The sequence below is a fragment of the Mastomys coucha genome, chromosome X (assembly GCF_008632895.1).
Source record: "Mastomys coucha isolate ucsf_1 chromosome X, UCSF_Mcou_1, whole genome shotgun sequence".
Classification (NCBI taxonomy): domain Eukaryota; kingdom Metazoa; phylum Chordata; class Mammalia; order Rodentia; family Muridae; genus Mastomys; species Mastomys coucha.
This window is the reverse complement of record NC_045030.1, coordinates 157,933,066-157,960,999: the sequence shown is the minus strand read 5'-3', so window position 1 is coordinate 157,960,999 and position 27,934 is coordinate 157,933,066. Positions and strand designations below refer to the sequence as shown.

General features: G+C 41.3%; 1 protein-coding gene across 3 annotated transcripts in view; it reads right to left on the bottom strand.

The window, feature by feature from the left end:
• Nucleotides 1-27,934, bottom strand: part of Asb11 (ankyrin repeat and SOCS box containing 11) — a 68,462-nt gene that overhangs the window by 39,485 nt on the left and 1,043 nt on the right. The window contains exons 2-8 of one of the 3 annotated variants that reach the window (XM_031370960.1): nt 27,659-27,821; nt 19,857-19,936; nt 14,893-15,000; nt 12,266-12,416; nt 10,742-10,876; nt 9,285-9,476; nt 6,146-6,685 (exon numbers count right to left, since the gene is read on the bottom strand). In XM_031370960.1, coding sequence (XP_031226820.1) covers nt 6,561-6,685; nt 9,285-9,476; nt 10,742-10,876; nt 12,266-12,416; nt 14,893-15,000; nt 19,857-19,936; nt 27,659-27,752 — 885 coding nt within the window. In that variant the 5' untranslated portion in view covers nt 27,753-27,821 and the 3' untranslated portion in view covers nt 6,146-6,560. Of the gene's footprint in view, nt 1-6,145; nt 6,686-9,284; nt 9,477-10,741; nt 10,877-12,265; nt 12,417-14,892; nt 15,001-19,856; nt 19,937-27,658; nt 27,822-27,934 lie in introns of those variants that run through there. The other 2 variants (XM_031370951.1, XM_031370942.1) reach the window with 2 other exon arrangements.

Sequence of the window (27,934 nt, the reverse complement as noted above, 5' to 3'; positions counted from 1 at the left end):
AACCAAACTGAATCTATGCATCTCCCTTCCTCTCTGTCCCAACCCTCCCACCCTCAACTACCCAACCAGTAACAGCCAAAAACTACACACATGCTAGGCTGTAAAAATGCAGTTAACACTGAAGAAGGCTGTGGGTTGTGGAGATGCTCTTTAAAGATCAACAGTATCTTTGCTCTCTCACACCCCAGTTCTGCAGGTTTTGTCCTTCATGGCAGGCTCACCACTTTCTTAGCAAAGCACAGAATGGCTGCCTTGAGACATTTACCCCTTTCCCTTCCTCTGGGATGAATGTACAACTATACTGCTTGAAATGATTAAAAGCATGTGGGCTGCTGCAGGGCACTGAAAGTATGCTGGACATCTTCTCATAGAAGGATGTGACAACCTGTGGGCACTTGATATAGGCTTTTTCAGTAGGGACCAGGTCAGCCTCATCAGAATATTTCCACTCCATCAGAAACATCATGAATTTTGCATGATGGAATTAGAAAATATCATCCTGAGTGAGGTAACTCAGACTCAAAAGGACATACATGGTATGTACTAATAAGTGGTTATTAGCCATAAAGTACAGAGTGCCCAGGATACAATCCACAGAACTCAAGAAGGTTAACAAACTGAAGGGCCCAAGTGAGGATGCCTCAATCCCACTTGGGAAGGAGAACAAAGCAATCATCCGGGGGGGGGGTGCAGATGGAGGGAGAGACCTGGGTGGGAGAGGGGAGGAGGAAGGGAAAGGAGGAACATGATCAGGTAGAGGGGGAAAAACAGAAGTGAAGTCCTGAGGACCAGCAGAAAGAATCAAAACAAGCAACCTTTGGAGATAGGAGGTGGGAGGACCCTCTAGAATGTACCAGAGATCTGGGAGGTGAAAGATGCTTAGGACTCAAAGGGAGGGACCTTTGATGAAATGTCCAACAATGGGGAGAGGGAACTTACAGAGTCTACCTCCAGTGGAAAAACAGGGCATAAAGTGGAGGGATGGGGTTGCCATCCCACAGTCAAAAACTCTAACCCAGAGTTGTTCCTGTCTAAAAGAACAGCAGGGACAAAAATGGAGAAGAGACTGAGGGAAAGGAGGTTTTCAACCTGTTCAACTTGGGTTCTATCTCAAGGGGAGGTCCCAAGGCCTGACACTATTACTGATGCTATTGTATGCTTACAGACAGGACCCTAGCATGACTGCCCTCCAAGAGACCCAATGAGCAGTGGAAAGAGCCTGATGCAGATATTTACACTCAATCAGTGGACAGAAGCTGCTGACCCCTGTGGTTGAATTAGGGAAAAGCTGGAAGAATCTAAGGAGGAGAGCAGCCCCATGGGAAGACCAGCAGTCTTAAGTAACATGTATCCCTGAGATCTCTCAGACACTGAACCACCAACCAGGTATCAGACACCAACTGATATGAGGCCCCTGACATATATACAGCAAAGGATTGCCAGGTCTGGCCTCAGTCAGAGAAGATGCACCTAACCCTCAAGAGACTGGAGGCCCCAGGGAGTAGGGAAGTCTGGTGGGGTAGGGGTGGGGGTGGGAGACATTCTCTTAGAGACAGGAAAGGAGGAATAGGATGAGGAACTGTGGAAGGGTGGATCAGAAGGGGGATAATGACTGGATTGTAAAGAGATTAAATAATAATAATAATAATAATAATAATAATAATTTCTTAAAAAACATGAGTTCTCCCCACTGGAGTCAGTAGCTCCAATAATCTGCTCTGGCTCCAAACCCCAGGCAAAGCCTCATGTCTTTTCTAACTCTTCTTTCTTTTTCCTTGGTTGCTTTCCTATTCCTATCTTCAGAATCAGAATCAGAATCAGCTTTGCACTTGCCTCCCTCTGATGCATCTGTCTTGTGAGCTGTTTTCTGTGACTATAGAAACTAGGTCGGGGAAATACAGGCCCTCTTCTGGCTCCCATGTGTAGTCCTTATTTGAGAAATTTTAGAAGATACTCTACTTTGCCAACTCGCTGATCAAGAATTTCCCACCACATATTCCTCTTCCTCTTCTTCTAGTACCTCCTTCTCTTTCTTCTTGTTTTGTTTTGTTTTGTTTCTTCCACATAGTACCTCTCAGGTCTGATGTAATGGGCTATGCTGCTGGTAGCAGCGTCCAAGAGTCTGAGAGGAATAGGTGCTGTGCTACGCATTCAGTTGGGTGCTCCGAGAAAGTAGAGACCAGAGAAGCCCAGTACTAGGATGTGGTTAAGAGCCTAGCACAGAGTATGGCAGGCATGGCCCATGGCCCTCCCATCAGCTGAACAAAATAGCATCTCTGCATAATATGTTTTAATCAAGTCTACTCTCATCCTTCCCACCCAATTCCTCCATCATCACCACTGTTCCATCCCAATTTCATATGTTCTTTTTTTTTTCTTTTCTTTTCTTTTTTTTTCTTCAAGACAAGGTTTCTCTGTATAGCCCCGGCTGTCCTGGAACTCACTCTGTAGACCAGGCTGGCCTCGAACTCAGAAATCCACCTGCCTCTGCCTCCCAAGTGCTGGGATTAAAGGCGTGCGCCACCACTGCATGTCATGTGTTCTTTTTTTAAAGATTTATTTTTATTTCTATGAATGCACATGTGTACGCTCTTGAGTTACTGTGTGCATGTGTATGTGTGTGTGTGTGTGTGTATAGGCTTGTAGAGTCTAAAGTGCATCAGATCTCTCTGATTGAGAGGCATAAACAGTTGAGCACTGCCTAGAACGAGTGATGGGACTCAAACCCAGGTCTTCTGCAGAAGCTCTAAGTGCTCTTAGGTGGTAACCTAGGCTCCATGTTGTTGTTGTCGTCGTTGTCATCATCATCATCGCCATTGTCATCTACCAATTCCTCTTAGTCTTGCCATCCTATCTTATACCCATTTAACCCTTCTTGCTCCATTATTTTTGATCCCCCCTCATACCACCTGCAGTCTATCTCTCCTCTGTTGAAAGTACTCCCAATGGCCCCCTATTAGTTTCCTGACCTCTATCTCTACCCCAACTTAAACACACAGATTAAAGATTCAAAGATGTCTTTCTTAGTTTAGGTTACTTCACTCAGAATGATCATTTCTGGCTCCATCCATTTGCCTGTGAATTTCATAATTTCATTTTTTCTCACCAGCAGAAATATATTCCATCCTATAAATGTACTGTGTTTTCATTATCCATTCTTCAGCTGATGAACATTGCAGTGGTTTGAATAAGAATAGCCTCCATAGGGTCATATATTTTAATGTTTAGTCACCAAGGACTAGATGGAAAGGATTAGAAGGATTAACTCCCTCCCCCCAGCTCAACTCCCAACTTGTAAAATGAAAATTAAAGAAAAAAACTTAAAGTAGATGGAAAACAACAACAGAAATATGATGCGAGTGTAATTAAAAGGGTCAAGCCTCAGCCCCAGCAAGCAGAAGAAATTGCCAGCTTCGTCCACATGGTTCTGGTTTTAGAGTCAAGGATACAAGAAAAAGGTTGTAGAATCTCCCTTTGTGGCTAAGGAAAAGCCACTGAGGCCAGGTGTGTATCAGAGGTGTCCCTGCATGGAGGCCCATAGAAGCCATTGTGTTAAGCTGTGAAGATGAAACCAGAATTGCCTTGGAGACCACAAGATGTCAGTGATGCTAGAGGTGTGGGATATATGCCGAGAAGAGCTGCAGACCAGGTGTGGAACCAGTGCAAGGGAGAGAAGTGTGCTGTAGTCAACAAAGCCTTTGGAGTTTGTTAGAGATCTGAAGAGTGCTTTGACATCAGACTTGGAGATGCAGACTTCAGAGTGTGTCCTGTTTGGTTTCAGTCTTCCTTAGGTCCAGTATTTCATCACTATGCTCCTTTCCCCACTTTTGGAGTGACACTATGCCACTGTATGTTAGAAATATGTTATTTGATTTTTTATTTTGATTTTATGGGAGATTGCAGTTAAGAGATTGCTATGAGTCTAGAAGAGAGCTTTGGGCTTTAAACAGTGTTGACACTGTGATAGACTATGGGGACTTTTGAAGTTGGACTGAATGCATTTTTTTTTTGCATTATATTATGGCTATGAGATTATGGGGACCAAGGAGTAGAAGGTGGTGGTTTGAACAAGAATGGCCCCCATAGGTTCATACATTTGAATGCTAAGTCATCATAGAGTGGCACTATTCCAAAGCTTTAGAAGGATTAGGAGGTGTGGTCTTGTTGAAGTAGGTGTGGCCTTGCTGGAGGAAGTGTGTTACTAGGTGTAGGCATTGAGGTTTCAAAAGCCCAAGCCAGGTCCAGGGTCACTCTCTATCAGCCTGCAAACCAGGATGTAGCTCTCACCTACTGCTCCAGTGCCAGGTGTGATGCCATGCTCCCTGCCAAGATAATAGACCAATCATCTGATACTGCAAGCAAGCTCCAATTAAAAACTTCCTTTTATAAGAATTGCCTTGATCATAGCATCTCTTCACAGCAATAGAATAGTGCCTAAGACAAGAATTATCTATTTAGTGCTATACCCCACCTTTAAATTGAGTTGTTTTCTTTATGTCCAATTTTTAAGTTATTTTATATTCTCAATACTAACTCTCTATCAAATATATAATTGGTAAACACTTTTTCTCCATTCTGTAGGCTGCCATTTTGCTGGAATGAAGGTGTCCTTTGCTGTACAGGAGTGTTTTAGTTTTATGAGGTCCTATTTAATTATTGGTTTTAATGACGGCGCTATTAGGATCCTGTTCAGAAAGTAATTTCCTGAGTTCAAAAGTTTTGCTGCTTTCTTCTCTAACAGATCCAGTGTATCTGGTTTTATGATGAGATCCTTGATCCATTTAGAACTGAGTTTTTGCAGGGTAATAAGTATGGATCTATTTGCATTCTTCTATATGCAGCCATCCATCCAGTTTGGCCATCACCATTTGTTGAAGATGTCTCTTCTTTGTCAAAAATCATATGGCTGTAAGAGTATGGACTTACATGTGGTTCCTCAATTTTATTCCACTGATAAATGTTAATGTGCCCAGTGTTTACATCAATGCTGGTTTTTCTATATTTCTATAGTGTATCATGAAATCAATGATCTCTCCAGCATAATTTTTACAACATATTTAAATTATGTCCATCATTAACCAGCTATGGCTTCTACTCACTAGTCATCAGTAGCATCCTCCCCTCAGCTAAAATGTTACTAGATGTTGCCAGATGTACTCAGGAGGAGTGAGTTGTCTATCCTCACTTGAAAACTGAAGGCCTAGAAGAACTGAAAATAATCTATTTAGAATGAATCTTAGAAACTTATGAAAGAGAATTTTCATTTAGCTAATATTCCTACAGTGACCAACCAGTCACAATAGTTCTCACAACATTGAAAAACCTGTGGAGTTCTAAGGTCCTAATGTCACAAAATAGACTGGGGAAGGGAAGAGGTAGCACAGAAGGAAGAAAAAAAAAGAGGAGGAAAGGGGGAATGTTTCAAGAACCCTGAGGATCCTGACTTTGAGAATATGCCAGTGTTGGATTATGACATGCAGCAGACAATGCCCTTGAGTTCAGAGTGCAAGGAGACCAATGTTGCTCAATCCTAGAGCTGCTTACATTTTTACAAAAGCATTTAATATCACAAGTAACAAGCAATAGATTTCAACCTTTGGGTGAGCTAATCTCTTCAAGTATCTTTCTTATTCACCAAGACTGCAGTCAACCAAAGCCCCTTTTAATTTTAAGATTTCTAAATTACTTAGTTTTTTTGTTTTTGTTTTTGTTTTTGTTTTGTTTGTTTTAGTTTGGTTTGTTTTTTGTTTTTAGAGACAGTCTTTCTCTGTGTAGCTCTGGCTGTCCTGGAACTCACTCTGTAGATCAGGCTGGCCTCAAACTCAGAAATCCACCTGCCTCTGTCTCGCAAATGCTACCACCATCGCCTTGCCTTAGTTCTTTTTTTAAAAGCATCATTTATTTTTATGTGTACAAATGTTTTCATTTCCATGCACCATGTGCATGTAGTACCTGTAGCAGCCAGAAGAGGGCATCACGTCTTCTGGAGGAACTGGGGTCACATTTGGTTGTGAGTGGCCATGTGAGTTCTGGGATGCAAACCAAGTCTTTGTCAAGAGCAGCAAGTGCTCTTAACTCCTGAGCCACTTCTCCAGCCCTACTTTGTTATTTATATATTTTTAAAAAAAAAAAATAAAAGAAATCAAAAATCACTGCAGAAATTTGTTTTAGGAAAACAACAAATGAACAAAATATATTGGAGAAGGACTGAATCCAGAAGGTTTCTCAAGTAGTTTAATTTAATCTTATCTGCCTGTGTCTAATCAGTATTCAGAATGCTGACCCCAGGTACTGAAGGGTCCTGAGTCATCCAAAAGTAGACTATTATTTTCTCTCTCTTTCAGTTTCATTTTAAATTGATTAACAAGAGTTAAAAACGAAAAGGTTTCTGGTTACCTCTTGGCAATGATTAAAACTAACCAGGAGCTTGTTCAGCATGAGTGTCTGGATTTCTGGAAGCTTTACTCTAATTGGGTGAGGAGATTTTTAGGACAGTGCATCAAGCCACTGAATGTGTATACTAAGTGCCCTACAGCAGGCAACAACCTACATGTTTCCAACTATTGGTATAAGAGGAATTTTTCCAGGGGTTCCGGCAGACCTAGTGCGTAGATGGCTTGATGACACGAGCGGCCCAAGCACTTTCGGACACACAGGCGGCAGAGCTGAGAAAGAGCAGGTGGACCTGGGAGAGGGAATATCAAAAAAAAAAAAAAAAAAAAAAAAAAGGCATGAACCTCACAGCGGGGTGAAAAAGAAGATCTGAATACTAGAACCTTAATTGAATGGGAGAGGAATTACCAAATAAAGGGAAGTCTTACAAGCAGAGGATTCTGAGTTGCCCTTTTGTAGAGGATGTCCATTAAGTTGATCCTCCAATAGTAACTATTATTGAAAAGTACGCTATCCACAGGCTAGGAAAGAAGTGTGGATCTGTAGGGAGTCCATCTCCCTCACTATGGCCTATGTTAAGGGAAGTGATAGGCTGGACGAAGTGAAAAGCACTGGGGTGCAGGGCTCTAAGACAGAGCTTCAGGACAGAGGGGCAACTACAGAGAAGGTGTGAGCAGGAAGTGTTGCCTTAGTTCCTAGCACAGTGACTGCTAGGAGCTGGAACAGGTACAAAATAGTCCTCAAAGTACCCATGGGGCCTCCCAGTACTGACTGCTTATATGATAATCCTGGCTTCCACCTCATACCTAAAAGAACACTCTTTCTTATAAGGGTTCCACCTCAATAGCTATGTATAGAAAGGACTCTAATCACTTCGACCCATTGTTCCCTGAATATAGTCTCATGGAATCTACTTATAAAGGGACAGTTACATTATCCCAGTATTTCCTCACCTATCAGCAAAGACTTCCTCAAGTGAAAATAATTACTTACTGGCTTCTACAAATCCTCATTGTAAGTAAAGTCTACTGTAACAGCATTATAAAAATATGAAAAGAAAAACAGATTACACATGCAAATAGACAGATAACATTCAAGATGGATGTGGACAAGGAACTTGTGGTGGAGAGATGTTCAGAGAACCAAACATTCATCTTTAGTTAAAATGCTGGGAATTGAGAATGGCAGAGATCCCCACCTAGTGCCCCTTAAGTCTGGAGCAAGACATACAACCAGAAATGAAGTAGCTAAGCTAGAACATAGCAATGCAGACAAATTGAACAGTTTTCTCAGAGACACTCAAAAGTAATGCTTGTGTTTATAAAGCTTGAAGACAGAGGACTTTGCCAGTAAGGAATGCAAGTAAACCTCAGGCCTGAAAACACTCCCAATTTGGGGGAGGGGGTGTCAAGAAAAATGTACAAACTGTTACCAGCTATGTTCTCAGCTAACAGTTGCAAAAGAACTTTCCAAACTGGCATCTGGTAAATTGCCACTAGCAATTTAAATCCAAGAGCATCAGGACTAATACACATCAGTGCTAATTAAAGTGTGAGAGCCAGCTAAGTAGACAGAGTTTAGGTTCCCACTTGGTCCACCTTGATCAAAATCTGTATGTTAATAAGGTCTCCAGGTGTTTTGTTGGCACAGTAGGTTTTTGAAAGCACTGATAGAAACTGTTGGCAAAACAATAAATCAGGCATTTAAGTAGGCAAGACATAGGACTTGGGAGGGTTTCACAAAACACAAGAAAAACCCCTTGCAGTGCACATTGTTTCAGGAGATTTAGATTCAGGTCCTGGAGCTTGGAGAGTGCTTGTTGTGGGGTCAAAGGGCTTGCTTAGCATCATCCTAGTGCAAAGGGCTTGTTTAGCATCCTACTGCTTCTTTCTAATAGGTGTGTGATCCCCTGGAAGCAAATTCTTCTATGCCTCACTTTGCTCATTCATAGCTGGAATGGTGTGAGTTTCTGTAAAGTTCTAAGCACTTTGAAGAATTCAATAAAGAATTCAATATGGTCAGTCTTTGTTTCAAAGTAGTGTCCGTGGAGGCACTTGGAACACTGAATCATTACAATCATTCTTACTGCTCTCCCTAGCTCACTCCTCTACGAAGGCTCAAAAAATGTTCTCTCATTAGATGGATGTGCAAAGGAGTCTCTTTTTGAAACATTGCAGCTCGCTCTTCATCCTCAGCATCTATAGTTTCTATTCCTGCCTATGGTGAAAATCAGAGTAAGGGGATGTGGAATGTTGACCACCCTCCACTACTCCCTGATCTGGAGAAGAAGTAAACCACATCACTATTTGGTCAGCTTTCTGAGACTTATCACCTATCCTCCCTACAGTCTGAACTCAAATACAACCTGGTACCACTTACCCAAACCAGGAAAGTTCTGAGAAACACATCCTTAGGTGCATTGTCAACATTGTGTAAACACCATAGAAAGCACTTACAATAAACCAAGATGGCTATGGTACTATGTGGCGATTTGATCTTATGGGAGCACAAGCTGTATGCTTGGCCATTGTTGATAGTCCTTATGCAATATGTCTATTTTGTCCATGGCCTGCCTCACAATGTAACAAAGATGAGCTTTGATTTATTCAAGGGTGTGCTTTTTCTATGATAAACATGGCTGTTGAATCTTTTCTGGGTGAAAACCAAGTTGTCTGACTATTTTCTTGTCATAGAAAATAAACTGCAACGACAAATACAGTGTGTAAAATGAAGAACAAAAAATCCAAGGAGACACTGCAGTGAATCTAGGACTTGGCCCTTCTCATGAAATCATGCTGGATTAAAATGAGCAAGGAAAAAAGAGGAATAGTCTAGGGGTGATATGGCAGTATGCTTAGGGAGTTGAAGCAAACACACCCAGCCCTTCTTACCTTCATGGAGCAGGAGAGCCTGCTCCACATCACTTTTGGGAGTAGCAAGCTCAAGAGCACGTTTGCCCTGTGAGTTTCTGAGTTTCAGGTTAGCCCCATACTCAGTGAGCAGATTGATGACCTCCACACTGGACTGCCTCGCTGCAGCATGCAGTGGAGTATCCAGCCACCGACCATGGTCAACACTGGCTCCTTAATAAAGCACATGGTCACGGTCAACACTGAGTGTGAATGTAAGACACAATGAGCCGTCGTATATAAAGACATCTTAAGTGCCCTGGTATAGTTAAGCAATCTTTGAGACTATGTGACTTAAGCCTGGAATGTCAGCAATGCCTGTGAAAACTACTCCAAGAGAGTTCAGTGTAAAAAGTGAAGTTAGGTGCTCTCTCTCTCTCTTCCTTTCTCTCTTTCTCTCTCTCTCTCTCTCTCTCTCTCTCTCTCTTGCTCTCTCTTTCTCTCTTCTCTCTCTTTCACACACACACACACACACACAGAGTTCCCATTACATGGTTATTTGGGGGACTTTTTGGCAAAAGATGGAGAGAAGTTTAGTATTTATCTCATTGGAGAATCAAAAAGAATTCAAAAGTCAACATAAAAATCATAAATAATAGGAATAAAATAATTTTAAAAAACATTTTGGAGGTTAAACTTCTCAACTATAGTTTCTTCCTATAGCTTACACGTCTTAAATCACAAAACAAGTGAGAGTTTTGAAGTATCTTCCTTTTCCCTGGAATGGTGTGTCTGTATATGACACTCTGGAGTGGAAAATGGCTGCCTTAGCAGGAGACAGGTAAGGGGTCTGCTGCAAATGGCCACCACACCCCATACATAGCTTTCCCTTTGGAGAGGCATTTTCTTGTGATTCTCAGTTCATGAATCCTGAGAGACACCTAATGACTACAGAGAAAACTGAGATGTAGCCTTCAGTCCATCAGTAGCCTGTATTCCCTTCGCCACCATGATCTCTTCAGAGATGCCCATGCATGTGTCTCAAAGAGAGCCAGTATTCCTTCTTGTTTCCAACACAAGTGTTTGTGGCAGCCATATTGCCACTACAAGGAGAAGCATACTAGCTATAAGGCCAGCATCAATGGAAGCAGAACTGAGAGATAAATAGAAATACTCGCTTCTCTAGATGAGTTCTGCATCTAGTGTTCAAGTATGTAATGCAATCAGGATTTTTTTCTAACCTGATAAAAATACTATCTTTAGAGCTATTTAATTTTTTTAAAAAAGCCAGGCAGTGTTGGCTCACTTCTTTAAGACCAGTACTTGGGAGGCAGAGGCAGGCAGATCTCTGTGAGTTCAAGGCCAGCCTGGTCTATAGAAAGTTTCAAGACAGTCATGACTAGATAGAGAAACCCTGTCTAGGATAAACCAAAAACAAAACAAAACAAAACAAAACAAGCCTAGCAGGCTCATCTCATTAAGAATATTCTAATAATTACCTAGTTCTAGAAGCTTCTTCACACAATCAACTTTCTGGTATGTGCAGGCCACATACAGAGGCGTTCCCAGGTGAGGAATCTCTTGCTCAATGTTAACATTATTTGCCAGCAGAATCTCCATGCACTCTCTGTGACCTGTGGAATATAAGATAGCCTCACTCACACAGGAACATGCTGTATATGCACAGAATCACAGGATTGCTTTCTAGAATGGGCTTTTAAATTTTTTAAATTACAGAGATTCAGGTTGTGAGGGAGACTGGCGAGATGGCTCAATGGTTAAAACTCTTGCTCCTGCTCTTCTAGAGGACCTGGGTTCAATTCCCAGCACCACAAGGTGGCTCACAACTGTCTCTAATTCCAATCTCAGGGAACTGATGCCCTCTTCTAGCTTCTAAGGGCATTGCATGCATGCGGCACACAGACACACCCAGACAAAATACCCATATGCACAACATCCATCACTAATCACTAAATGCTTTCAAAAAGAAGTAACAGAGTTTTCTTCTGTATTAGAAGAACAAAAAAAAACCCCACTTTGTTTTGGAAGTCATTAGAAGAAACGTGCAAAATAAAACCATGAAAATGCTTGCTCTGGGGAAGCTTCAGAAGCAGAGAGATAAATGACCCTATTATTACTAGTGCTCAAACCAAAGCTCAGTCCTACACCCTGTCCATTACTAAGCTCTTCTTCACCCACACCTGTAAAGGAGAACCAGCAAGTTTACCTGACTAGACTGGAGGAAACAGATGAGGATGAATCCAAAGCTTCAAGGATAGAATATACCCCATGTAACTTACAAATCCACTAGCTACAGAGAATTCCACAAGCAGACATTCTCTGTGGAGACTTTGACCAATGACAAGATCAACATGGGCAATTTTCAGTATATCAGTGAATTTTACATGAAGGAATTCTTCAGAGGTACTGATAAAAGTTTGACAATAGTTTTAAATGTTTCCTCGAAAGTTTTATCAGTGAGGTTGGAAGGATAGCTCGGTGGTTAAGAACACCTGCTGATCTTGGAGAGGTCCCAGGTTCAATTCTCAGCACCCATATGATAGCTCCCAACAGCCTATAATTCCAGTGCCAGGGGGATCTGATGCTTAGGCCAGTGCATGCACATGGTGCGTGCACGCACACACACATACACACACACACACACACACACACACACACACAGGCAACACACACACATGCACTCACACATGCATGCATGCTCACACAAGCTGTTATTACTAATAATTAATTCAACCAGTCTTTTCTTTAGAGAAAACATAATCAGAACCAATTTTACTTCTGAACAATAATCTCTTTAAATATTTTGGCAGAACAGAAACTGAGCCTAGTTTGAGTTACACTTAAAAGACCCTCAAGAAGTTTCAATGGTAAGTATACAAGCCCAGATATGGTGACACATGCCTGTAGGTGAAAACATCTGGACCAACACTAGAAAACCACCGTTTCACACAAACTGCAATCAGCCCATCGCTATTCTGTGTGTCCTGGAGTGGCTCACTTACCTCGCTTCACTGCTTCATGGATAGGTGAAGCCAGGTAGACCTCAAGTTGGGCCTTGGCTCCAAACTCCAACAGCACATTGACACACGCAGCACTGCCACTGCAGCAAGCATTGAAGAGGGGAGTGGTCCCATGAACAGTCAGTGCATTGACCTAATGTTGGGCAAAGCAAAACTCACAGGATTTACTCACTCCTTCTCACCAAGTGTGTATCCCTATGTGTGCACCTGGAGAAACTCCTTCATGCTGGCAAAGGTCTGAAGGTATTCCATACCTCGATGGAATTTTAAAAACCCATGACATCGTTGATAGATCAAGTGAATTATTCTATGTGAAAGACTTAAAATAGTGCCTCTCTATTTGATTGCCTATCATTCTCTCTCAGTTCATGTCAGCAAACATTGACTATGCATCTTACTAGCTGCCAATGTTGGTGTTGGGGGTTGTTGCCCTATGTGTGTGCTTATCGTCTGTGAAGACTAGAAAAGGGAGTGAGAGCCCCTGCAACTTGAGTTACAGATGGTTGTAAGCCACCATGTGGGTGCTAGAAATCAAACCCCCAGTCCTCTGGTAGAGCAGCCAGAACTTTTAACTGATCTCTAGCCTCCAGCTGCCAATGGTTTGAAAGCAAAAGGTAAGACAATTCATTACCTCTTCTTAAGTAAATTCAAATTTATCAAGGAAGAGAAACACACACACACAAAGCTACTTTTGATAAAATAATAAATTCTTCAGATCGCTATGGCAGAAAAACAAAGGAAAACATAAATCTGAGAAATAGGAAGTGAAAGTTAGTCAGATTTTCTGATGAATTAGATAGGGTATCGGCAAACAAAAGACGATTCTCAGGCCTAGGAGACCAGAAAGAAATTGTATCCAGTCTCTGAAACTGGAACCTAATATAATAATAAGCCAGTGTAGAAAGAAGGATATGACACACACATTTCAAATGTACTGGGTCAGCCAATTATGAGGATTATCTACTGACTGACCCACTTTCTCCTGTTCCTTCCTTGTTCTAATAGAACTGTTAAAGGGTAGGATGGCACATTTATCAACTATTTATGTAAACCATCAACAACTAGAGACTATTGCTTTATTATTGTTCTCTTTCTCCCCCACAAATACAGCATTCTAAAAAGGAGAAATATCTACCATTTCCCACCAACAATCAGCTTGTGGCTCCAGACACAGACTTTGAAAGCAAATGGTTGTCTTATAGCCTCCCCTGCATCAGTCATTACCCATGAGCTACTAACACAGTACCCTGGAGATGCCCCACTTAGCAGGTGAGTGGGGAGGACCATGAAGGCACTGGAATATGTTGTGGTTCAGAAGATTTTCATATTCAGTTCTACACATGGAAATTCAACATGCATTTAGATGTAAAAAAATCATTAATAATACTTAAAGATCTTATAGCTCATAAAATAGAGGGTACAAGGACTAAGACATAGAATAGAATTGGCAACAATCTGAGAACTAAATACAGTGTCACTGAGATTTTCAGAAGCTGTGATAGATATAAGCAACTCGAATATTCTCCAAAAAGTCAAGGTATACACTAGAAATAAAGTTTAACTTATGCTTTGTATGTTTGTCAATTTGGCAGAAATTAGTATTGTCTAGAAGATAGAACTCCAGACATGGCTCTGGAAGATTTTTAAAAAATATTTATTTCATTTTCAATTTTGTGAATATGGTGGGGACCACATATGGATTGACGTGTCCACAGTGGCCAGTAGACGGTGTAAACCCCTTGGAGCTGGAAGTTACAGGCAGCAATGAGCTGCTCAGTGTTAGTACTAGAAATCAAACTCTGGTCCTCTGGAAGAGCATCAAATGCTCTTCATCACTCAACCATCTCTACAGTCATAGGATTATCTTGGTTACCTTATTTGATGTGGGATAGTACTAGAAATCAAACTCTGGTCCTCTGGAAGAGCATCAAATGCTCTTCATCACTCAACCATCTCTACAGTCATAGAATTATCTTGGTTACCTTATTTGACGTGGGAAAACTTGCCCACTGTGGGTGGAACCATTCCCTTGATAGAAGACCCTAGACTACATAGGAGTGGAGAAAGTAATCTGAGCAGTAATGTGCAATGTATTCATTGCTCTCTTCTTTTGCCTTCGGATGTACTATGACCGGCTGCTTCAGACCCCTGACACTGTAACTTCCCTGCCAGCCATAATAGAGCTGTGACTAAAATAAATACTTTCTCTTTTAAGTTTCTATTATCAAGGTGTTTTATCACAGCAATAGGCAAGAAGCTAAAACAGTTCATACTGTGTTTTATGTTACAAACTCATTTACTTTGATAATGTACAACTAAAATGATGGTTGAAAAAAATGATGGTTGACTTAGGGAATTGAATTCTTTTTACATTATTCTGTTGAAATTTTCTATTTATGTTTTACAACAAAATGCTTTTTAATGAACACACCTGAACATTCGCATATAGATTATATAGACTGAAAAGAGAAGAATAACCCAAATGATGAAATACAGATATGAATGGTGCCAGACCTTCCTATTGCTCAATGAGCACATACTCTGGAAGTAATGACTCCTTAGTGAATGGGGCAGACAAAGCTAACTGAGCCAGCTGAGGCAGTACTCACATGTGCACCATTTTCCAATAAGGCCTTAGCACAGGCCACATGACCCCCAAGGCATGCCTCATGGAGAGAGGAGACCCGGTTGATTGTTACAAGATTCACATTGATGCCCTGCAGTTTGGAGAAAAGAAAGTTAAATGCTGCATCCCTTGTGGCAAATCAAACAATACTGTTCAACAGGTTTCTGTTTTAGACATCTGGCTAAGGGAAGTGATACCAGCACCATAAGGAATAGAATAGAAACCATTACCATGGAATCCTAAACACAGCACTGGGGATTGGAGAGATAGCCCAGCACTTACAAGTGAGCACTGTTCTTACAGAGAACCCACATTTCCAAACACCTAAATCAGGCTGCTCACAACTGTCTATAACTCCAGCTCCTAGTGGATCTGATGTCTCTGGTCTCCTAGGATGTCTGCACTCACACAGACACAGACACACACACACAGACACACACACACACACACTTGCTCGCACACACTTATGCACACTACTGAAAAAATAATAAAAGTAAATCTTTAAACACCGCATGGAGCCTCAGAGTCATTTGTTCTGCCTTGGGGAATGTGCTAGAACATGGGTATTTGAAGTGTATGGCCCGAGACTTTGTCCTCCAAAAGTCTACCCTGGAGGAAGAAATATATTGTGGTTGTTGTTGTTGTTGTTGTTGTTAAGCAAGAGAGGGATAATATTCTGCTACAGGAAGCATGTTGAAGCATATTCTAAAGTCTCCTTTAGAGAGAAAAAAATTGCCAGAGAGTGGCACACATGACTCTAATCCTAGCACGAGAAGGCAGAGGCCAGCTTGATATGTATGAGTTTGATATCAGCTTGGTCTAAAGAGTGAGTTCCAGAACAGCCTGGACTATGTAGAAAAATCCTGTCTAAAATATACTAAATAAATACATGAATAAAGTAAAATGTTTTAGGGTAAAAAAATTGTGATTCTTTTAAAGGGTAAATGTTTGATCTGTGCAGCTATTATATGTATAGTATCATACACACATACACACTCACATACACACACACACACACACACACACACACACAGGGAGGGTATAGAAATTTCTCTGATGGAAGGTGGTATTAAGAAAAGTAAGTTTGAGAACAGGGTTTCAAAAACCCTGTGTATCTCCCAGTTAGGATGCATCTTCTCCTTTTCCTCTATCTTCTCTATATATGATTTCATTTTAAGAAAAATGTACTTGCTATTCAGTGATAACAGAAAAGAGGAAAGGAAAGGGGGAAAATAAAAAGAAAGGAATAGAAAAAAAAAAACCCTGAAATAGCCTGGTCCACGAGGTGGCAGCATTGTACTAGAAACATACCTACATTCAAAACTCAGTCCTGCAGTGAAAAAGTGACCGTGGGCACGCCTGAAAGACTGTCTAGAGTAGTGCTTCTCAAATTGGGCATGAGAAAATGGACATGTGAAAATGCAAATCATGGGCGGTGGTGGCACACGCCTTTAATCCCAGCACTTGAGAGGCAGAGAGGCAGGTGGATTTCTGAGTTCGAGGCCAGCCTGGTGTACAGAGTGAGTTCCAGGACAGCTGAGGCTACAGAGAAACCCTGTCTTTAAAAAAAAATGCAGGGCTGGTGAGATGGCTCAGTGGGGAAGAGCACTGACTGCTCTTTGGAAGGTCATGAGTTCAAATCCCAGCAACCACATGGTGGCTCACAACCACCCATAATGAGATCTGACACCCTCTTCTGGTGCGTCTGAAGACAGCTACAGTGTACTTACATATAATAAATAAATAAATCTTTAAAAAAAAATGCAAATCATACGTAAGACTTGAGGTTACCCAGCTGTCAGAGAGAGCATGACAACTAAGAAGGTCCTGAACTAATGCTTTACTTAAATTTATTCAAGGTGGTTTGATGTTTTACTAATATTTAGCATATGACCTACATATGCGCTCAATGTAAAAATACATGCCATACACAATAAATAAATACAGAGTGAATAAATAAAATTTTCTTTTAAAGAATAGATTGTAGGTGGCAGGAGAGATGGCTTGGTGGTTAAAACACTTGCTTTTCTTCTAGAGGACCAGAATTCAGTTCCCAACACCCATATCAGGTGGTCCACAACTTCAGCTTCCAATGCATTCTGGATTCCAAGGGCACTAAGATACACATGGCAAACACACACACACACACACACACACACACACACACACTCACATACGAATAATAAAAATAAATCTTAAATAATACTAAACTCTTTTTGAGTAGTTGCAAAGGGCAAAGAAATGGGATTATAGCAAGGAAAAGTTAAGGTTTTCTACATATGCCCCTACACACTTAATCACACTACTAAAATAACATGTTCTTAATGTAGAGGTGATGTCATAAAAGGTATAGCTGGGCTTGCCTGCACATGTCTGTAACCCCAGCACTGAGTTTAAGAACAACCTCTACTACTAATTTGGAGGCCTGTCCAGTCTCAAAGAGCAAAGAAACAAACAAAAAAGTAATAGAATCGGATGAAATTTAAAGTGTTTAAAAATAAATACACAAACCAGGCAGTGGTGGTGCATGCCTTTAAACTCAACACTGAGGAGGGGAGGCTAACAGATCTCTGTCTACAGAGTGAGTGCTAGGACAGCCAGGGCTATCTATACAGAGAAACCATGTCTCAAGAAACCAAACCAAACCAACAAACAAAAGCTCTCTGTGGTAGAACACTTGACTAGCACATATAAGACCTGGGGTTCCATAATCAGCACCTAAGAAAAATAGCCTCTGCTGAAGAGGTAAGTCAGTGGTAAAGAACTGCCCAGCATGTGTGAGGCCCTGGATTCAATCAGAAACACAACTCAAGGAGAAATGTCTTCATAGCTCATCTTGTCACTATTTAATGTATTTTCTATTTATTTTCCCTTTACTTTTATTTATTTTTTCCTTTATCATTGATAATGGTTCTGTTTTCCTTTTGTCTCTATTTGTACTTTTATAATATTTTTGAAGTTCTGGAGCTCAAATGGAGAGCATTGATGTTGATTTTTTACTTTTAAAGAAATGATACAACTCTGAAGCTGGAGATGGATGTGGACTGGTAAAACAATTGCCTAGCTTGCAAGAAAACTGGGTTTGAGCCTCAGCCCTGCTTAAGTTGGGTGTGGTACGTGCTTTTAATTCCAGGACCTTCAAAACGCAAGCAGGAAGATTATTAGTTCGAGGTCATTTTGTGTTCCAGCTAGCAAGATGGAGACTTGCCTGGGATATGTGAGACTCTGTCTCAAAAATAAGGGGCTAGGGAGGATGGCTTGGCAGGTAAGAGTAATTATCACCAAGCCTGATGACCTGAGTTGATCCCCGGTACCCTTATGGTAGAAGAGAACCACTCCCACAGAATTGTCAGTTAAATGCCCCTTCCAACCCTATACCTACACACATAAATAAATAAATATTTTGGGGAAAAGGGAATTTAAAAGCAAAAGGTAAAACCAAAGAGAAATAACAAATAATTTTAAAAGGGAAGGACATGCATAAACTATCACTATCCCAGCTGTTTAAATTCAAAGGAGGAAGAAATTTTTAAATGGCGAGGTGATAGAGAGGACATGGGAAAGAAAGCAGTGAGTCACTTCCGCTGCTCACATGCAGAGTCCAAAACAAATAAAGCAAACGCAGAGTATACGTTTATTTTATTTCATAAATCTTAACTCAGATATTTGTTCAACAGGAGTCCCAGCAGCCTGGCTCTATGGGCCCCATGTGCACAGCTTCCTAGGGTAACTTTTGGGACTCACACCATCTCAAAGGGGGCATTTTACATTAAAATACAGATAGCATTGCTAATAAGAATCAGAATTACCTCAGCGATTGAGGAAAACTGCAGGAGACCCAGTCACCGATATAAACACAGCACTGTTAATAGCTAAGGCTTCACTTAGCTATTTCACTTCATTTTCCCCAAGGCCTAAGATTTATCTGATTATTAACCTATTTGAGGGTCTAGTCTTCAACTGTGCATTGTTGCAGTGGGGCAGCCTCTCATACGGTACCCAGTGGGGCTCAGTTCTTAATCCTGCCTCTCTTGGATAATGCTTTCTTCTTCAGTGTGAGCAGCACTTAACAGACTTACATCAAATGAATGCAGTATGGTAGGAAGGGAAATGGTATCAGGTCAAAGCAGGCTCAAAGGGTTAAAAAGAAAAACCAAACCAAACCATGGGGGCGCTGGAGAGCTGGCTCAGCAGAGAAGAGCACAGTCAGCTCTTCAGAGGACCCCGCGTTCAGTTCCCAGTAACCACATGGCAGCTTACAGCTTTCTGTAGCTCCAGTCCCAGAGGATCCAATGCCCTCTTCTGGCTTCCGAGGGCACTGCATGCACATGGTCCATGGGCAGACACGCAGGCAAAACACCCATACATACACATAAAATTAAAATAAAATTGTTTAATTTCTTTTTTAATATGACTTCCTTCTTAGGTGCCTTCTCTGGAGAGTCAGCTGCTATCTCAGAACAGCACCCTATAGTGAAGCCCAACGTATTTCACGTGAAAACCGATCTCCCCTCCCCCCATCGTGAGTCATGGCATGACTTAGCTGCCACTGCACTGACTGGAAGCTACACCCTGAGCCCTTAGAAACTTCAAAAAGCCAATTATTTGTTGTTGACTGGAGTTACCATGCTTTGAGGTGATTCATAGGAAACCGGTCGCCTACAAATGCAATCTTAAGACAGATGTCACTAATGCAAACTGGAAGGGCCTGGGATGAGTTAACAAACATTTAGGGATCCTCTTCTTTGTCCCTTAGAGGGAAACTTCCTGCTGGGAAAAGGAAGAGAACTAGAAAGAACATGAAGCACTTCCTAGGGAAAGCAGAAGCGAAAATACGTTGAGGAGGAGGGGAGCTGGGATGGAAATGGCGGTGAGCACAGCTAGTTAATACGGAATGACTCTAGATTAGAGCAACAGCGCCGAGGGCAGAGCCTTTGGTTTACTTACTTGTGCAATTAAAGTTTTAAGAGCCAGTAAGCGTCCCTGGGCTGCGGCCTCATGGAGTGGGGATCGATCAGCCCAGCAGTCTGAAAAACAAATAAGCTACTAGTCAAAGTCTAGAGACTTTTTCCTGAAGCTGTTCATGCTGCCCACCCACTGCAGGGCTTGAAGGAAGAGAAGAAACCTAACCTGTACCAAACATCAAGCCTTGTCAAATACAGGGAGCTGAGCACAGTGGCTCCTGCTGCCTTTCCACTGGCAGTTTTAACTAGAAATACAGTTTGTTTGTTTGTTTTCAAATAAACAAAGCCGAGGGCTTGGCCCTGGTAACTCTAACAGCAAGTGAGGGACTGAAGGGGCCAGTTCGCTATTTCCCATAATTCACCTCGTCTCCAATCATACCCCAAAATCCAAAGCCAGTGTACTACACAGTAAATCTGAAGAAATATTAGACAAGAGGGCTGGAATATGGCTCAGTAGAAGAGCACTTAGCCAGCGTGTTCAAAGCACAAAGAGAGAGAAAAAGAGAGTTTCCCTGAATTGCTGAGGTAATTTTCTCTGATTCTTTTGACAATGCTATCTGTGTATTTTAATGTAAAATGCCCCTTTTCAGAAGATGTGACCCCCAAAAGTTACCCTAGGAAGCTGTGCGCATGGGGCCCATAGAGCCAGGCTGCCAGGACTCAAGTCCCACTTGGACTACTCTCTGCTAAAAGCAGTGTGTTGAGGAAGCATTTGAATCTCAATGTTCTTATCTGTAAACCAGAGATATAGTAATCTACTATTTGGCAGGGCTCTCAGAAGGCCAACCAAGTACATCCACACAGTCAGGTGATCAAGGCCATTTTTGACCAATTAATAAGTAGACATTGCAGGGCAGTTCTCTAAGGGACAGCCTCCAAACTGGTTTAGGGGTGCTTTTTTCCCCATAGTTGTTTCTCTGCCACTAAGACTAACCAGCGTCAATGGTCATTTGAGAAGTAACTATATATGAAAAGTGCCAAAGGATAAGCATTTGGTTTGGAAGCAGACTTGCTCTTGTTTTCAAATTCTGTGCATTTTTCAAACCCCAGACCAGAGGAGAGGAGAAAAAAATAATAATAGATAATATTACGGCATCTAACATCTTCTAGAAAGGAAGGAAGGGTAGAAGATGACTCAAGGGTACTTCCTCTATTGAAATATTGGACAATTTGCACATCAAAATAATTTGCACATGCCATCAAAGCAGGAGCCTGTAAGTCCTTGCTGATACAAATAACACATCAATATGGACAATATGCTTCTTCCTAAGACACTAGCTGAGAAAAAATGTGGAAGAAATAATAGGATCAGGCTTAAATTATTGCTGTACTAATTATAAATGGAAGGCACATAATATTATACTAGAAAAAAAATGTAGAAACAATCTTGACCAGTACAGAAAAATAAGCATTGCTAAAACAAATTAGCATCATGTGCCATAAGATTGAATGCAATGAGCCACAACCTATGTCACCAGAGGGAATGAAATGTGAAGAGCACCCTGTCATCCTCTCTGCGCTATTCACGTCCCCAAAGCATAGTCTGACACTTAGGAATACAGTTCAAAGCAACTCACATCGAGGGCCATTCTATAAATGAATGGGCCTGGAGTCAGGTGCAAGAAAGATGGAGAGTCAAGGGGAGTGTGGGAGGCAAGACACAAAATCCGAAAGCTCTTTGACCTCTTTGACAGGACCCCTTTGCTTGAAAAAAATATTAATGGAACAGTTAGCTAAACATAAATGGAGGGCTTTGGCAGAGGAGTGGGAATTCCTTCTACTGATCTTGTAGCTCTTCGGTTAAAACTAGCTCCAGAAAACAACTTTGAACCAAGAGAAAAATAAATAGATTAAAAATTGTGTGTCATCTCATACTCCTGCTGTGAATGTGAAATACTTTTATAATAAAGAAAAAGCATAAAAGCATTTAATATAGACAATCCTATATATCTCCACTGATATCTGAGTTGGTTCCAAGCTGGTGAATATGACAGTTTACTTAAAAGAGAAGTGTTTCCTACTCTACTACCCGCCTTTTCCCCTCTTAGGGTTTCCAAGGAACACCTGAAATTGAGGTGAACTGTTTTTAGAGAAGGACAGGACCTTTGCAAGGCTGACAGACAGTGTGAGAGCACCAGTCAAATTGGGGAGAAGTATATAGGGTGAATTTGCATTACGCTGGTTCTTAACACCCAAATTAACACATTCAAACAAGTTTCCCCAAGATCAAAACATTATAGCATGTAGCAAAATGGAGCCAAAAGTACTCCACACCACTAAAATAGAAGGACAGTGGTAAGAATGGACATAAAAGGGAGAAGGAACTCAAGTCAAAGTAACCAGAAATTTTCACTTGCTTTATATATAATTTACATCTTGTGGACCTTGCTTGACTAGCCACCGTTGACAATGAAAAGTAAATTTGGAGACTTGACTCATTTAGCATTCTCTATACTGTGTCCTTGTTCTCCTTTACTGAATACTGGAGCATTTCATGCCATGCCTGGGTAGAAATACTAGCTGCAAATCAACTCTAATCATGAAATGGTTAACTTAGAGGCCAGAACCCAGCTGGTGAGCAGAATATTTCTAAACCTCTTTAACATCTCTTTGCATATCATCTTTGGTCTCCCTCTCATCCATCTCCATCTAAGGGCTTGGCAGATGTGTTTCAGACACATTGGATGTGAACACAGACATTGGAGGGTTAAACACAGTCGTCACCCACACTAGCATCTCAGTAGCCGGAGCCATGGAAGCAGCAAACTCTTTAGTGTGACTTTGGCATTCTGTTCTTCTAACAATAAGTTAGTCAACCCCCACCCCCAGAGCCTGAATAACTTCAGGTTAAATATTTCTACTCGAAAAATCAAAATCTAGAGCACTCCAAAATCTAAAGCTCTCAGAATGCTGAAACAACACCACCATGCATAGAAAGGTCCACCCTATGAAATTCAGATTCATTCCCCAAATGATTTAATATGTTCCATGAAATTTCATGAATGAATTTAGTTATTTAAGCTAAGTTTCCCTCCCCCAGGATATCAAATTTTCTAAACTCTGGGAGAGAAAAAAAAATCTGAAATCTAAAACTTCTGGTTCCAAACATTTTGTCTAAGAGAGACTTGACCTGTAGAGATAACTGTTCAAACACAAAACCAAGATGTAAGCAGCCACGTACTCCTGAAAGAATTAGCTTAGCATATCAACATGAAATGGATTTGTAATTCCTAAAACTTGCCTCTGTTTAGGCTCTGATGATCTCTTTCCCTGTAAGAAGCAAGAGCTTTAAGTGCATCCATTAGCCAATTCCAGACTTTCTAGCAACTTCCTGTGATTTACCAGTCCCATTAGACCCAACAACCCCTAGACAGTATTTGGATAAACCACACAAGCTCGGTATTGAGTGAAAGCAGCCCTAAACAAAGAAGTGTGAACTGTAGGGGTTCTGTTTCTGACAAGGGAAGAAGGCAGGCACACTCACCTTGGGCGTTAGAAGTCAAAAGCAACCTGAGGAGGGGTGGGGGCTGAAAGAAACTGGGTATGGTAGGAGCCATACTGACAGTAGCCTCTCACACTTGGGTGCTGGCTAATTGTGTTCACTAAGCCCTCATGTACTTCTCTGTACTCAGGTCTTTAAAATGACTCTACCCCACCTCCTAAACTTGCATCATCTCCCATCCCGCCACAGTTGACGGCCTCTCCCCACTCCCCCCAAAAAGCATGGCTCTCTCTGGTCCACCAAGCAGCTAGATGTCCAAGGACAGCATGTTCTTCACAGGCTCCCCAACTCCTCTTTCCAGATGCCAGTTTCTCTGATGTTTGAGGATGAAAAGAAGCAAGGAGGACAAGGGCAGATGACTCCTAGTTCCCTGGAAGAAGCAGCCAGTCCCACTCACTGGGCCCCGGGATGTCAGGGGATGAGCTAGCATGCAGAATACTCTACCTACACTTGTTGAAATGAAATTTAGAACACAAAAATTGATTTTTAAAAAATCGGATTTAGTATACTTTGGCCAAACTGGGGGAAACAGACAAACAAACAAACAAACAGGAGGTTTTTTTGTTTTCTTTTAATGGGACAAAAGCTGGGAAACATGAGCTGTGGGTTAATGCTGGGCACAATCTCCTCCCAGGAGATGAGCCCTTGCCTTTCTGACACCACCATCACTGTTGGAAGTCCCTGGTCATGGAATTTCTTGGGGAGGGGCCTTTTAGTGTCATGAGCTCTACTGTTAAACGCTGCAGATTTTCCTCTGGGCATGTGTGGCCCCTGCAGCCTCCCTCAGGCCTGCTCCTCAGCTACTTGCTTACCCACTGACAGTGGCCTGCCTCTACCAGAGTCTCCTTATCAATGCAGCATCTTGGGATGCCAGACAACTTTCACCCATAATTCTGAGGTCACCTGGGTAAGCCTGTGGTGCCATCTGCCACAGCACTAAGAAAGAGGGAAGGGTGATAGCCTTGGGTTCCTTCCTCACTTCGTCTCTGCTCTTCAGCTCCTTCTCCACGCCCCACTGCCAAGTTATATAGCACAACAGGACAATTCACTCCGGCAGCTGGCTGAGCATTCTTACCTCCTATTTCAGGCATCACTTGTCTGCACCTTGCCTAAAGCCTCACAGCCTCCATGAGAGATGGGGAGCATTGTTTTATATATAAGAACACCCTGAAATGAATGACCAGTTTGCTACAACTAAAACGTTCGCATAGCTAGATAAGCGCTAGAAATAAAACCATAAAACCAGGCTTAGGGACCTCAGAAAAGATCTTTGCTCTGTTTTTGAGAAACTATTGGTTTCTAAATTCTGCCTATTCTGCTGCTACGTTCACTTGTATTGGGACACTTTAGCATCAGGTTATCCCTGCCAAGTACTAGGGAAATAGAAAGCTAAGTTGGAAAAGTGCTGGCCCAGCAAGGAGGAAGCCCTGGGCTTGCTCTCTGGCATTGTATAAACCAGGGGAGGTGGAGCATTGCTGTACTCCAGAGGAGGCCTAAGGATCAGAAGTTCAAGGTCATCTTTGGCTACATAGAACCTGAAGATAGTCTCACTCTGAGACCGTCATCTGTCATCCTACCACTCAGGAGGCAGGGCTCTCTGTGAGTCTGAGACTGGCCTGGTCTACAGAGTAAGTTCCAGGCCAGTCCAAGCTGCATAGTGAGACCTTGTTTTTTAAATGTGTGATAAGTCTGTTGTATTTCCAACTGGAAAGAAAAAAAAAATCACTCTGCCAGAAGTAACCCTTCCTGTTTCACTGCTGATGACTGTCCCATACATGGACCCAAGGGTTTTCACACAACTATGCCCCTGAATCTGCCACAGGGAAGGTCCCATTTTTTTTATTCCTGTTCCCAACACAGTATCTCTTCACCCTTCTCAGTACGCAAATTGGAGCAAATTGTAAGAAATTAAGGATTAAAGGTTTTAGCAGATTCAGGACTTTTCCATTGCTTTCAGTAAATATGTAACCAATCTTTCCAAGTGCATGAAGACTTAAATAGGACTCAATGCCTTCTAGGGCACTCTATTTTTACTTCCTTGGCACCTCGCCTGAGTCACAGGGCTACAAATATATTATGAAGCTAGTTTACAAACATGCTCACTCCTGATGAGGTGTGAGGAAAATGTTCAAGTCCTTTCCCTCTTCTTCTTTCAAACTGTGATTTGTATTTCTGGTTCTCAGATTCTTTGAATAAATTTCATGACAATCTCCCCCCACCCTCAAATTATTTACTTAATAATGAAACCCATTCAGACAGAACATGTTTATATTCCAAGAATTCAAAATAAGAGCCAATAATTCTTTTACATTTTTCAAGAATGTTACCTTATCAGATTTCATCAAGAATGTGAGATGATTCTAGAAGACTGCCTGTTAACAGCCTCTGGTCCCCAGGGTTTACAATCTGTGTTCCAGTTTGGAAATCATAGGAAGCAACATCTATGACATTTATCAAAGAGGGCAAAAGTCATGAATCTCATTTCTGAATCAAAATAATGGTAAGAACTTAGAATTAATGAGATTTTAAGAAAATAGTATTTATCAGGAAGAAGGCAAATGGCAATGAAAATTCTGAGATTGCTGAAATGTTATAAAATCATGAAGCTAAATGAATATTCCCCAGTGCACCAGGTTCTGATCAGAGGATGAAGTATGGCCTTCTGTGGTCAGAAGGCTCCTTTGAACCCATTAGGGGTGGGAGGGCTGAGCAACAGGTGACTTGTGGAGGCAGAGCCTCTGCCAGGAACTTGTTGTCCCTACTTGGCACCTGAGATAGTAACCACTCAGAGGACAGATAATAGGCCAAGGTTTCATGAAATAAAGAGGGAAATAAATAAGGCAAAAGGCTAGGTAGGTACTGGGATGAAAAACCGATCAAAGGCAAGAATACTAAACTGGAATGGACAGGAATCAGGCAGAGGGGTGGCTGTCCAGGACCAGTCCCTTTGGAACAAAAACAAATGAAACTTGAAAAATGAACTAATGTTTTAGCCTTCTCTTAAAATGGTTGCGTATTTTTTTTTCTTTTAAAAAGAAGATTCTATTATCCTACAAGCTCCTATCTGCAAGTGTAAAATGTCCCAACTTCTCAATCCCCACTCAATTTTATGGCTTTACTTTTGGCAGCACACCTGGACAGGATTCTGGTTAAGCAATTTCTCCTTTTTATTTGTGTTTTCATTTGGTCCAAATATGTTTGTATACTAGAAGAACCAAGCAACTCTGCCTTGAGATGAGAGACTTTCTAAGTCAATTCATTAACTTACTGAGTAAATATCATATAGTTCCAGAACAAGTCTTTGTCCGACAAACTGCAAAGATGATTTCTGGTTTGAGAATAATACTGTCACAAAAATCTTTTTTAAAATTTATTTATTTATTTGTTTATTTGTTTATTTTTGTCTTGTTTTGTTTGAGACAGAGTCTCACTAGGTAGCCATGGCTATCCTGGAACTCACTTATATAGACCAGGCTGGCCTTGAACTCACAGAGATCCACCTGCCTCTGCCTGCTAAGTACCACAATTAAATGTGTGCACCACTACTCCCAGCTCACAAAATACTGCTGTTGGCTTAAATATGTAACTATGAACAATGTCAAGAGAAAAATAACTGTTAGAATCATGCAAAAAGAAAAAAGTCCTGTTTCGGGTAAGTTACTGCTAGTTTATTAGAGGACATATCAAATCTGAGTGTATTCTCATATATGTGAGAGGTATAAAGATACACATCTACATAGACAAACACACACATACATACACACACACATACACACACACACACACACACACACACACACACACACACACATATATATATACATATATTAAATAAATAAACTAGGTTTACATGCACCAGTCTCATCACCAGCTGTCCATCTGTGTTTAACAGTATCTGAAAATGGACACAGTTCAGGAGCTTGAACAAAATATCTGGGCTAGAGGGTGAATGAATATCTTAAGGAGATTAGAAGTTTGGCTCCAGATTCAAATGCAAAGCATGATTACACAGGTTCTGAGTACTCAACATCCATACTTCACTAAGGACATACATGAAGACAGAAGTCATGCACAGGAACAACTGGAGAACGTTTTTTATACACTCTGTGAGCACGATCCCTATTAGATTTTACCTAAATGAAAGCACAAGGATGCCATATCTAACAGAACATCAAATGCTAGGAAGCCTCTACCCAAACTGATGCCAAAATTACCTTTCTAGATCATGCTTAAATCAAAACTTTAGAAAAGGGCATTAATGTTTTCCCACCAAAATTACATACCTCCCTGAAATGTGTGACATATATAGTCCCCAAAAGATATCTCTTTCCATGGTCCAGGCCTTCTGACACCTTCTTCACCAGCTAGTTGAAGCATTCTGCTGCTTCCTGTTTAGCGTTGTTTCTCTATGTGAGACCACTGATGTCTAGTGTTTTTCCAAGTTGTCTATAGCATTGAAATCAGAAAGCATGTCTATTTTGAAAGAGAATCCTGGATGCAAATTGAAACAGATACCAACTAAAGCATGATGCAATCCAGGAACCTCTGTGAACACTAAA